General features: G+C 40.5%; 1 protein-coding gene across 1 annotated transcript in view; it reads right to left on the bottom strand.

Annotated features, from left to right (window-relative positions):
* RAD51B (RAD51 paralog B) overlaps positions 1-11,126 on the bottom strand; it is a 362,630-nt gene extending 351,504 nt beyond the window's left edge. Inside the window, exons 1-5 of the mRNA XM_041460006.1 lie at positions 11,043-11,126; positions 10,165-10,278; positions 8,959-9,075; positions 3,391-3,527; positions 275-394 (exon numbers count right to left, since the gene is read on the bottom strand). Coding sequence (XP_041315940.1) covers positions 275-394; positions 3,391-3,527; positions 8,959-9,075; positions 10,165-10,278; positions 11,043-11,126 — 572 coding nt within the window. The remainder of the gene's footprint in view (positions 1-274; positions 395-3,390; positions 3,528-8,958; positions 9,076-10,164; positions 10,279-11,042) is intronic.
* Positions 11,127-13,928: the final 2,802 nt, after the last annotated feature.

Here is a 13,928-nt window from a genome sequence, read left to right as displayed (position 1 = left end):
CATGAACATTCCCTTTTAAAGGCTTACAAGAATCAGATAACATAGAAATTGTCTATCACAAATTAAAAAGCATCAAGTGGATTAGTCATATGCTATGAAATGAAAAGGGCAATGTCAATCTTTCTATAACAATGTTACTTTGTTGGAGATTGTGCTGGTATCCACATGAAAATGTCTCAAATTAATTATTCTTCACAAAACTTTGATACAAAAAAAAAATTGGTTTAGACAATCCAGTCAAAATTGTCTTTTCTTAAACTCTGGAAGAGAATACCTCTTCAGCACTCCACAACAGGTCAGCTCTCGGTACAGGTGGATGCTACGGGTCATGCAGAGCAGCTTTTCATCGGAGTCATAATAAGCAGGGAATCTGTTTGCTGCTATCTCAATCAACCTATCCAAAAAACAGAAGGCATAATACTGCAAAAAGAATAATACAAGATAATAAGGCATCAAATATTCAGAAAGCAAACACAGCAAAACTCTGAACCATAAGCAGATACCAACTAAGGCTGGAAATCTTATCAAAAAGAAAAGCATATCAGTCAGAGTGAAACAGTGGAAGTCAGAACAGTTAGGTTCTCTTTCCAGTGATGCTGAGTCAGTGGTACATTAGGGAAAGACATCATGTGTCTGCATGCAAAGAAAGGGCATATCTCCTCTAGAAGGGAAGTTTACTTACTGAGTAAGTTCTTCAGGTTTTATACCAGAGATTCCACTCAATGACCAAGCATTTTCCTATTGGAATTATTTTACGTAAATATTAATTTCATTTAAATAAAACTACTCTCCAACTCTAACCATCTTCCTTTTCACCTTTACCTTGCAGTGAAATCATGGAGTGGGCTTTGTGTCACCAAAAAAATCTAACAAGCTGGTAAAAAACAGAAGATCCATTAGACAGAAAATTTTTTCCACAAAATAGATTTTCATTTTTAGTAACAAAAAATACTTAAGTGTTTATATTTTAAGCGGACATATCCCACCACCTATAGCTTGAGAAGAGTGGCCTCTAGTGGATTATACTTGTGGGCACAACTTACTTATTATCTCTTTAAACTTAGGGTCCTTTCATTAAAACACAAAGTTAAAGAGATTTTAGGGAAAACAAATTTAAAATCGGTTTAGAAAGAAAGCTCAGGAGATTTTGAGGCAACATCCTGTTCAACGCAGTGCCAGCTATGAAGTCAGAACAAGTTACTCGAGTCTTTATTTCAGAAGCCTTCAAGGATGGAGGCAGCACCACCTCTCTGGGCAAACCTTTTTCACCACAAAGGCAGTTAGGAACTGTAAAGCTTCTCCATATATCAGCCCAGAAATGAAGCTCAATTTATGCCTCTGTCCCCCAGCACACACCCTGTGCCATCTCCTTCAGGCCTCCTCATGGCAAGGGAAGGCTACTGGTAGATTGCCCCAATGCCTTCTCTCGACTCAACTGAGCAAGCCCTTGGCCTCTCCACAAATGGTAAATGCTCCAGCTCCCAGCCACCTTAGAAGAAGGGGATATGCACCTCCCTGGCCCTGATGGTTCAGCTCCTCAGAGGATGCAACACAAAGTAGAAGATATAGTCAGTCTGCTGAAATTGTTTATCATTTGCAACTGAGCAATACTAAATATGATTAAATACATAAATGTTCTCATCCTTAATAATATTATTTTTGCCATGTTTCCTTTCTACATCCTACTCTATTTTCAGCAGTTTCAGTTTCATCTGCATGTGCTTTCCTTTTCTTTAGCAGTCATTTCTAAGTGACAAATCTTTATTCACTCTTTAGGTCCTACCTTTTTTTACTATTTACATTTCAGGGACCGGAAATAAAACTTGAGTGGTGTGCAAGGAGGAAGCACAGTGTGGTAAATGCTTTGTGGAGTGCTCCTGGGACAAGTGGAGAGACAAGAGTCTCGACTCCATGTTTCAGAAGCCTGGTTTATTATATTATGATATATATTACAATACTATATTAAAACTATACTAAAAGAATAGAGAGAAAAGGATTAATCAGAAGGCTAGAAAGAACAAGAATGGAATGAAAACAAAGGCTCCTGACTGCCCGAGAGTCCAAGCCAGCTGCATCTGGGATTGGCCATTAATTAGAAACAACCAACATGCACCAATCACAGATGCACCTGTTGCATTCCACAGCAGCAGATAGTTATTGTGTACATTTCTCTCCTGAGGCTCCTCATCTTCCCAGGAGGGAAAAAATCATTGCAAAGGATTTTTCATAAAATATCATGGTGACAGCACAGTACTTTACAGAGCCATTGCTTGAAGCTTTTTTCTTTGATATACTATACTTCAAACTTTTGTGACATTAACTTGACAAAAAGAAAAGGGTTTGAAATCCCACCTTCTCATCCATGATAACTTGCAATGAATAATCAATGGAAATACATTTACCTTTATACTCTAGAATCATGCCATGGCTATAGCTACTAGATCATCTGAAATATATAAATTATTTCACTGAACCTCTTTCTGCCCATTTTGCTACGCTAACAAGGATGAGACTGCTGTACTTCTTGTCCTTCCCCAGATCCTTAATAACTTTTGAACTTGCTCATTCCAAACAACAGGGGCCAAGGAATGGAAATCTCAAAAACATCAAAGCTGCAAAGTTAGCAAAGCTGGTAACTAAGTAAAATAAATCAGAGCTACATTTAATGAAACACTGTAGGATGATTTTGACAGTTAATCAGACAGTTAACATGGGAAGAGTGGCAACCAACATGTGTCACTCTCAAGCAACCCAGCACAGCACGTCCATTCAGCACTCGAGCACACCGAAGTGCACAGCCGAGCCATTTGGGTTGCATGGGCCAAGCAGGAGATATGAGAAGAACCAGAGATGTCACAGAAATAAGGTATTACAGTACTGCATAGCTGCTAAGGATACAGGAGATGCAAGGTTGCTGCAGAAGGGAATCAGAAATGCAGAAGGGCACAAGGCCCTGTCCAACAGAAATAGGATGGAAATCTGAAGGAAAACTGGCAACGTCAGTCCCACTGTTCACTGGGGAAAACCTCCACTGCCTTTGTAGCCAAACTGCTGTGCCTTTATATCCTCTAATTAACATCCTGTTAACTCCACAAACCAAACTGCAAAGCAAGATTTCAGGTACAGGACTGATAAGACCATTTAAAAATTAAAGATCATGCCATGAACCTTGTCATACCAGAATCTGCAACCTCATACAAATTAGGAAGGTAAGCAAACCATTTTATTAAATTAATTTAATTGCCTGTGGAACAAATGCATGTACCAGAAGAATGTTTAATAATTACAACCAGTATTTAAAAATGCACAATTATTGCACAGAAAATATTTGAAGGTTCCAAGATAAAAGGTGTTAAGAAGTTGTGTGTATTTTAGAATTTTGCATCTTACCTTTCAGCACTGAATGCAGACTCTGTGTCAATGTATATAACAGCCCCATCTAGTCCTCCCATGCTTACAGGCAGCGTAGCCAGAACACTCAACATAATACAAAATTGAGTTTTGCCACAACCTGGTGGGCTAGTTATCTGGAAGGAAAAAGATTAGCAACATAACATTTATTTCACCGTAGTTCTACTTAGTTATCCAAGTCCCATCAGCCAATGTTCCCCCAATCCCGCTCTTTCAGTTACCAAAGGAGACAACAGCCATGAAAAGACAGAACATAGCCCACAAAGACCAATTTGCAGTTACTCTTGGGTCTGTACCTTGCAGACAAATTCATCCCCTGAAGAATAAAAAAAGCTTTTCAGACAGGGCATTATGCTTATACTTTCTTTGACATCATTATTACCTTTCAAATTTGAGGTCCCCTACTCTCCCCCTCACCTCACAAGATCTTCCCTAGAGACACCTAGCTCTCTTCCATCTGTCCCTGTGCTACCTTCTAAAACAGAGCAGAATTAAAAGATTCACAGTTGACATTCACATGTCATCAATGGCTTTTAGAGCTGAAAACTACATCCAGACCTGTTGAGCTCACAGACATAAACATCTCCTTAGAAATCATCATTACCTTGGAAAAAACAGGTCTCTCCTAGAAATCACTGGGATAATTGCTTATATCCTATAAAAGCTGAATATTCAATATGAACCACATATATACATAAGACAGATTTTATCTGCCCCAGAGACTACACTCTGCACTACGCAGTGTGAGTTTTTCCATTGAGGTTAACTCCCTATATTCCCCATATTTCAACACCAACACCATTCAATGATCCAGACCAGATCCCCAAAGCTTCCACCTGCACTCACTGAAAGCCCCCGTGGTGAAGCAGCATTCAAAGAGAGCACGCTCAGCTTGTATGAAAAGGTTCCAGTAAGATTTTGAGGAGAAAAAGGATCCAAAGAACACATTGTTTGATGAGATCACCAGTTTCTGAGAGCAGTATTTTTCTACTAGAGATGGCAGTCTGCTATTCTTTATCCACTGCAGATCTTCCAGAGATTGTGCCTGAATGCTGGGCTCTGTGTTCAGATAATTGCAAGTTCATTATTACTACAGGGGGTCTTTAAATACAGTATCACATTGTCACTGCTTCTGGGAAGGGAGATGATGAAATTGTAAATACCAAGAGGGCCAAAAAACAGCAAAAATAAAGTGACGTTAGGCAGTGAAAACAGAGTGATGGGTTCATTCTTATGCTAGTAGCAACAAACTAATAATGCAAGGTATAAAAGCAAGCCCCTCCAGGTAAGCTGAACTGTAAAACAAAGCATGCTGTCTCAAAACACCTAGTACTGCCAGACCAAAGGCCTAAACACAGAGCTATTGTTTTAAATTTAAAAACAAACTTTACAATAGACAGACACTCAAAATCAAACTGATTTTTAGACTACATGCACGATAGTTTGATTTCAAGCACAAATACTTTCACCAGAAGATATTACAGTATTGCTAGGGTTTTGGTTTAAGCAGTAGCAGCATGATTTGAAGCACAGAAAATTTACAGGGAAACACTGAAGGATCACAGTAGCTGCAGTTAACAGTTGGTTAAAATCCCTTTAATCAGCTTTGTCTTTTAACAAGGCCTGAAAGTCAAGCTAGATCAATCAATCTACTTGAAGCTTTAATGCAAGAGAAGCATGAAATGATTTTTGTTTAGAAGTATACACTGTATTTGTTGAATTACATATCAGGAATCAGTAATTTATGCAATTATCTGTTCCCCAGCCAGTGTACTTAAATTACAAACTATCATATCAGCAATATCTGCTACAATTCAATGTGAATCCAAAGCATATATAGAAAGTACAGAGGCAATACACATTCCTTAGACTGTGATTGCCAGTGAATATCACCAGTTGTTTCTTGATAAAAAGAGGACTTGAAATGAACGAGGGGAGGGCATCAACCCAGTCTGCGAAATTAAAATGTTTGGACAACTGTGACAATACTTCATAAAAACATTTGTAGTTTCAGCCTTGCCTGGGAGGTGCACTGGAAGCAACATCTATTTCAGTGGCTGACACAGAAGCCAATTCTGCAGAGATGCTATGAAAATGCTAAGCATGATATGAGCATCACATCTGAGAAAATGAGGGAACCTTGCAGTACAAGGAAGCAAGCCAATGCAGCAAGAAAGCATTTGTATCCCCAAAACCATGAATACTTCTTGTTTAATCTGCATTCCTTTAATGGGCCTTAAAACAGGCTTTTAAATAAGCCACAATGAAGAATTTTACAAAACTACAACATTTTATTGTACTTACCACTGATTCAGCAAGTGTTTAGAACAACAGAATCCTACTTGAAATTCCTCTAATAAATTTAAACTGTCTGCAAAAAAATTTATTTTACTCTAAATTTGCTCAGAAAAAAAAGTCACCCAGATAGAAACATGAAGATCACAACAGTTTTTAAAAATATTAGGCAGAGATAAATTATTTTTCAGTAAATTATATATTATTTTCTCTGGCACATCTGTAGGATTTGAATGAAATCACAAGGAGCTAATTCTTCATCTACCAGAAGATTAAACTCTTCAATATTCAAAAAAGGAACTATTTTAATTTTTCCTCATAAAACTTGGATAAAAGCTCTGACCACAGAATTTCAGCGACAATTTAGTCTCCAATTTAAAACCTAATAGTGGCTTGGAAAAAAAATGGTCTGAGACAGTGTAATGCAAATCAAATCCCTCTGGCACTCAAAAAGCAGGGAGATTTGGCCATAGAAGACACCACCACAAGTCTTAATCCCTCTGATCAGGTACTCAAGTTCCAAGTTTCTAGACTTTACCCTCACTGCTGGGTAAAGTAACAGACAATTCAGCCCTAGTAGTTAAGTAAATGCTGCATTCAGCATACTTTTGAAGAGAACTTCTGTCAGGCTTAAAATATCTGTCTAATGCAAAAATGCCAAAAGACAATCTACTTGTCGGTTGTGTTCCAGTGAATTGTACAAAAAGCAAATTAAAATCGTTAAATCCTCAAATCAAAAAAAAACAAGCAAAATAACTGAAAGTGTTCACAAGCTGCAGTAGAGCATAGAAGCAGCAGAAGCACAGCATCAAACCAGCTGCAGCAGTAAATTGATAGCTGTCTACTACAATTTCACCTAGCAATCCTGATGAACACTCAGTGTTGCCAACCTTTTAAACTACTGTAGATCTCAAGACTCTTGCAAAAAAAGCTTTTTAAAATCCATAGAACCAGGCTTTAAAACAAAAGATCAGTTTTTGTATGGCTAATGGTTATCTGTCTTTTCATTTCCTGAAAAACCCCTAACAGCTGCCCTAACTGCTTTCCACACTTAATACCTAAAAGGCAAACAAAAAGCAACACACTATTTTTTTTTCCTGGACACATCTAATCTTTTTAGTCATTCATCACATTTCTGGATCCTACCTAGTTATCTCTATATTATTTCAGACTAAATAGCTATGTATCAGTCATCAACCAAGCCCAAGGTGCAGGTGGTAGGGCTTGCAGTTCTGGTCTCATCCACTACATGTCTTGTACAGATGTCAACATCTCCCTCCCTTGGTGAGATCTCCCACTGTAGAGAACTGCACCAGGCAGGTACTTTCATTTTTAACCAAAATATCATAGAATACAAAAATCACATTCAGAAGCTTTTTTCCAGAAGAAAACTTGGAAGTGCAATATTGCCTTTCCTGGTGCTGTGCTTTTCATTTACATTCAGAGAAAAGTATGACTTATCTTTAAATACACTCATTCCCCCCCAACTAACTTTAAATACAATGATACACAGGGACTATGACTATTCTTAAAATACAGTGTATGAACAATTTTCTTATACTTAGAGGTTAAATATTCTAAGAAAACGCTGGGGGGGGGGGAGGATTATTAAAATTGAGTATTGTGATAATTAACCAGGCTAAGAAGTGTACAAAATATATAGCTCTGGAAAATAAAGCACTTGCATTAACTTCCTGTAGAGCATTATTTTATATCATCTCAGGACAATTGTATTTGACATCCAATTTTGAGATCAACTGCTTGCAGAGCTTAATTTGAAATTAAATTTAAAACAAAACAAAACCAACATAAAACTTAAAAGGTCAGCTAAACTCCCCTAGAACTCCCAGCATGTTAACAACTGCTTTTCCCAGATCTCCCTCTGGAGCAATGCCAAGAGCATGGCAATCAGCAAGCCTGAATTCTATTACTGCTCTAGAGCCATTCTACATGGCCTTCAGGCCAGAACACATCAGCCAGACTGCAATGATTGCTGAATGACAGCTCCATTTAGGACTAAGAACAAAAACAAATATTTATGACACTGTTATCTGCAGCCTCGTAAATTAACCATGTGGCTCTTAGAACCCAAAAGGATCACATACATTTGTTCATTTTAGCAGAAAAAACAATCATATTTAATATTCCAAATATTTGGGCACCACTCCCAAGCTCAAGGACAAATCATCCTGTCACAGAAAAGACACATCTCTATCCTATTTCTTGCTCCTGCCTCTGCAGCAGTGGTTCTGCATTTCAACTAAAGAAGCACAGTTCAGAAGTTTAAGCAATGTAAGCACATGAACAGCCATTCTCTGACTCCAGTGAGGAATGGTTAATGGACCACTCAGAACTCCTGGGAAGCTCGATTTTAGCTGCAAGCGTCATTTCTTTTCAAACATGGACTGTGCTATTTAATCAGCTGACCACATGAACCATAATCCATAAGAAAAGACAAAGCCCAGTTACTGATTTGCTGATGAAAAAAATATTTCTAGGAAGCAAAAGCTCATCTCCTGCTGAAGGCACTATGCTCAACAGCAGCACATTTACAATCTCAGCATTACATGTATCGTGACTACGTCTACTTCCTACTATATAGGAACAGCTCTTCTTCAAAGAAACACAATTCAGCAAGTTGATTCTCCTAGAATTTGAAGACTTGTAGCATTCACCTTAAGTTCTTCTGACCTAAATTGCTTATAGTAAATTGGCAACAAAACTAAGCCTAGACTAGATATGAAGAAAATATTAATTCTGACAGATCAATCTAAGTTTATGGATGCATTCCTAAACATTTTTATGTTAACCTGCAGGGTACATATTCCATTGTCTACAAAAAGAAATACTCAGAATCTTTAAAAACTAGTAGCCCCCCATTACATAAGAGATCCTAGAGCAGAAACTGCCTAGTCTCAACTCACTGATGCTTAAACTCTAGTATGTTTTAAATCACTGTTAGATTTTGTAAGTCATTTCTATCAGAAATCAAATTCAATCTAGCTGGATTAAAGGATGCAAAAAAATGTATTTTCTTCACAGTAAGATTTTCGTAAGTTCACATTTTTATTCCTCTACTGTGACAACTTGCCACAGTAGACAAACAAAAGCACTTGGCAAGGCCTGTTCTCATCCGAGCATTTTCATGTATTTTGTGTTTGAAGCACCTCACACAAGACAGTCCACCCTGTCTGTTACTTTTGATTTCTAGGCAGAATGCTCAACTAAAGTAAAATATACTAAACAAGTTACCTCTGTGAGGGATCCACAAGGCACTCCACCATGCAGGACTCTATCCAAACCATGAAGTGTGCTGGATAAAAAGGCTGAAGAAGGATTGACAGACTTCCTTAGTTTCATTTCATAAGCCTACAAAAGGAGGGAAAATAGCAAAAGAAAACAAGAAAATCAGAAAATGCTTTTTTTAAAATGGAAATAGGAAAATTGTATTTGCTTTCAACAACCTGCTATGACTAAACACTTGACAATGAGAGAAGTACTGTTATATTCAGCTATAGTCTGCCTTAGCTCATCACCCTTCCTTGTATTTATATTCCATTTATAGCTCACAGCATAAATTTAAGTCTTTTTTCTCTCCCTTACCACAATATTAAATAATAAGCCCTTAATCATGATGTGACAAAAGTTATCTCTGCTCCTATTCAACAAGGTTTGTTTTCAACCTGTAAAATTCCTTGATCAATGTTCATTACCAATTTGTTAGCTTCAAATACATGCAGTAAAAGTCATACTAATTCTTCTATTACTAATTTTATTGCAGCATATTAGTGAATTTAAAGTATCACAGAATTATTCCTATAATTACTATGCCAATTACACATTTGGACATGGATTATTTTTGTAAGGAATAAAAAGGGGGCTGCATTAACTGAGGTCAGAACTGTCTGTATCCTCTCTGTTCTAAAAGACATCTTTTCATATTAATTCAAAAAAGAAAAGAAAATGCTGCCACTGCATTGCAGCCAACATGTTTCCTTCTTGCACCCTCCCCAGTCAGGCAAATGTAGCCTAAGGCACACTACAACTCATTTACATGGGTGGAAAAAATCCTTAAGAAATTATTTATATCTAAACCAAAATTTATACCAAAATTCTTATTATTTGCTTGTAATAATAAAAAAAAAAAAAATTATTTTCTTAGCTGCAGGATACATGCCAGAAGCAATTTTTACATGCTGGATTGACAGAGAGTATGACTTATTTCCCTACTGCACTCAGAATGATGCTGCAAGTCTGAACAATCTCATGGGGCTATAAAACCTAATAAATGTAACTGTATCAACCTAAAGTGCATCAAAGACCTACATTTGAAAAGAAAAACATTATGTCATTGTGCACTAAAACTGAGACAAGCCTCCCAGCTAAAAAGGTGAGCCACAATGTTCAGCTTTTTCCCAGACATTGTATCAAGAACAGTATCAACACAAGCACACTCACCGTCTGCATTTTGGGAGCACAAGCTCGGCTGACTTTACAAAGAAGCTTCTGCACCTCATAGTAGCTCTGTCCCGTCACTTTCATTAGCTCCAAGAGGGAAAGACATAAGAAGTCCTGAAAGAGTACAAAGCAATTCAGAGAGCTCAACCTAGAAATCCAGGCTGGGGACTAAACTGATGCAATGTGTCCAAAATCAGTAAATATTCCACAGGTTTAGCAACTCTCCCTTCAGATACTTCTACACATTGCTGAGGTCCCCTCTCAGTTGTCTCTTCTGGAGGTTGAACACGCCCAGCTCCCTCAGCCTTTCCTTGTAGAGGAGATGTTTCAATCCTCTCGATCTTCAAAGCCCTTCACTGGACCTGCTCCAGGAGCTCCCTGTCTCTCCTGTCCTGAGGAGCCCAGAACTGGACACAGCTCTCCAGGTGAGGCTCACCAGGGCAGAGCAGAGGGGCAGGATCCCCTCCCTCGACCTGCTGGCCATGCTCTTCCTAATGCAGCACAGGATCCCATGGTCCTTCTTGGCCACCAGGACACACTGCTGGCTCAGGGACAGTTTGTTGTCCACCAGCACCTCCAGTCCTTCTCCACAGAGCTGCCTCAGTGACTTCCCTACCTCCACAGGGACAGTAAGTACATAAAAGTTTAAATGTTTTAGTTAGGTATCCATGATTTTAAAGCTCTATTTTTACAAGGCAGCAGGCCAGATAGTGTCTGAAATGCTCCCTACTTTGTAAAAAGTGAAGCTCCCAGTTTAATTAAACTGCCAAAAAGGGAACACAACACGCATTAAAACACCACAGTCACACACACAAAAAAACAAAAATCACCAACCTATAAAAAAACCCCACTCCCCACAAACAAAATAACACTTTCACCTGACAGGTGGTGATCTGATAGCGACTGAGCCTTTCACACATTTCCTGAGACAACTGTGCTCTTCTTAGTTTCTTAGCAGCCATGCTTCACAATCTACAGGGCAGACAAAAAAAAAATGTTTGAAAGATGATTTGAACATGACTGTGTGGACAGTTCCACTAACTTCCTGCTAAAGAACACATGATGTGATGTGATATAGAGTTCCCATACAAGTCTGTGTCATATTACCAGTCTGAACACAGTTTTGTTAAATTACATGTCATATTTGACCGTGTATGAGAACATACCAATTGGAACAGCAATGTCTATAGGACAGATGTTTCTGGGACATAAGAAAGCTAGAAATTACACAGTCATGAGCTGAACAAGAAGTCCTCATGCTATACTGCACTGGCAAGAAATAATTATCTTTGGATGTCTGAATATGAACTGTAGAGCAATCTCAGTAAGCATTCAACCCTAGAAGATACACTGCTGGAATACAACAGTTCTGGTGAGCCAGTGACACTGAACTCTACTGCACAAAATGCTGTCCAGCCCAGTACAGTCCAAAGCACACACACACGCACACTTGACCATGTCGCTGTTTCACACGTATTATTCAGGCAACATTCCCACTATTAATTCATACAGACATTCGGGCAAAACAAAGGTTTTTATAACGTAGTAAGCGCAAATATCCCAAACGCTTGCCATAACACAAAACTGCTACAATTTTGCAGATGCACAGGCCTCCACATCTTCACAAGGTGGAAACTTTATTGCCCCATCTACAAAATTGTCCTTAAACAGGAGGGAACCCCAAAGGAACCCCAAGGGAACCACGCGTCCCAGGCTCCCTCGGCCGCATCAGCCTGGGACGCGCCTGCAGCCGGAGACGCAGCCCGGCCCGCTCTGGCCCCGGCAGCGAAAACCGCGGGCACCACAAAGCCCGCTCCCGAGTCCGCACAGCCGCCTCACCCCGCGGCTGGGGGTGTCCCTCCGCAAAGCCCCGCGGCTCTCGGCCGGGCCGGGCCAGCGCCGCCGCGGGAGCGGAACCTCCGCGCTCCCGGCAACTTTTCAAAGGCCCCCGCGGCGGGCGCCAGGGGGCGGGGCCGCTGGGCAAGGCCTGCGCTCGCGACTGGCTGCCGGTGACGCGCGAGGCATGCCGGGAGCTGTAGTTCCCGGGATGGCGCCTCTGTGATGGTGGTGGCGCTGCCCGAGGTAGTGTTCGTCTGCCGCCGCCAGGCAGGAGACTGCTCTCCTCTGCGGAGACTGAGGGCCCAGGGGGCGTTCAGTGTTCCTTTCGCCCGTAAACGCGAGCGGCCCCCCGGAGATGGGAGCCTTGCACGGCGCTCTTGTGCTGTAATGTCGGAATTCCTTCCATCCTCTGTTTCACACGTAAAAAAAGAGAGTCTACAAAACCCGAAAGTCTACAGCATGGAGAGTGCCATGCACGCGGTTAGTGGTTAGTAAATAATATTGGAATGACGACATTATGCTCATATTTAGGGCTCACAGACACCTGGTCTGCTGCCAGCTGTGAGAGAAATGGCCCGTAATGTGAATCACTGAATCAGTTAGGCTGGAAAAGAGCTCTGCGGTCATGGAGTCCAGCCTATGGCTGAACACCACCTTGTCACACCCTGGCTCTGAGGGCCACTTCCAGTCTTTCCTTAAACAACTGCAGGGACAGTGACTCCACCACCTCCCTGGGCAGCCCATTCCAATGCCCAATCACTCTTTCTCTGAAGAATTTCCTCCTAACATTCAACCTAGACCTCTCCTCATAAAGTTTAACTCTATGTCCTCTTATCCTGTTGGTTACCTGGGAGAGGAGACCACACTCCACCTGGCTACAGCCTCTTTTCAGGTAGTTGTGGAGAATGAACAGGCCCCGAGCCCCCTTTTTGCCAGGCTAAACAACCCCAGCTCCCTCAGCTGCTCCTCCCTGAACTCGAGAACCTTCACCAGCTTTGTTGCCCTCTCTGGACACCCTCCCATACTTCCTGAGTTGAGGGGTTCAGAACTGGACCCAGTACTCAAGATGTGGTTTCACCAATGCCAAATACTGGAGAAGAATCATTTCCCTTAGTTCTGCTGGCCACACTATTCCCAATAAAGGGAATTTCTGAATGTAACAGGGAGAAGCAGTCATCAGACATGACTGGCATGAATGTCTATGGTGTGTGCTTTCCAACTCACTCTAGGTTCTACTAGAAAGTATTGAACTTAGTACTACATAGAAGTTATTTGCATAATCCTTACAGTACTAAAAAATAACCCAACTGAAGAAAAAATGGACCAAACTACCTTGGACATCTAACTGAGAAACTGAGCACTGGGAACTGCATGGCTGGGCTTTTGTCTATTCTGAAAAACAAATGCCACAGTGAAGCTGCAAACTACAGAACACTTCAGCCACTCTTCCAAATGAGTGAACAGCAGAAACAACAAGAAGCTATCTCAAAATGCCCAACAACCATAGTGTCAAAGAGGGTCAGGGAATTAACGTTTCTTTTATACCTTGAAGTGAGCTTACATGCTCAGAGAAGTCCAGAGGATTTAAGAAGCTGGACAGTGAGTAAGCAGCCCATACAAAAGCAACTCAGAGCTGTACTGAAAAGGTAGCTGAACAAGGAGAGAAGGCGTGGAGGAAGAGCTCCTCCTAGTGTAGTCAGCCTTTAAAAGTTGACTTGAAAACTGAGAGTCACATTTGAAAAAAGCTGTCTAAGGAAAGGGAAAAGATGTCTATGGCTGCAGTTTAGTTTCAATGTAAAAAGAAGGACATGACCATACTATAACTTGCCATGAACTACAGTTTCCTCCTCAGCACAGGGGTAGCAGAAGCCCTACCTTCCCAGCAGAGGAAAGGGGAGCATTGCCTTGATGACTTTTCTTTCCTC

The sequence above is a fragment of the Pyrgilauda ruficollis genome, unplaced genomic scaffold (genome assembly GCF_017590135.1).
Source record: "Pyrgilauda ruficollis isolate IOZ18807 unplaced genomic scaffold, ASM1759013v1 scaffold14, whole genome shotgun sequence".
NCBI classification, from domain to species: domain Eukaryota; kingdom Metazoa; phylum Chordata; class Aves; order Passeriformes; family Passeridae; genus Pyrgilauda; species Pyrgilauda ruficollis.
Note: the sequence above shows the minus strand (reverse complement) of the source record. Positions and strands in the feature narration are given on the sequence as shown.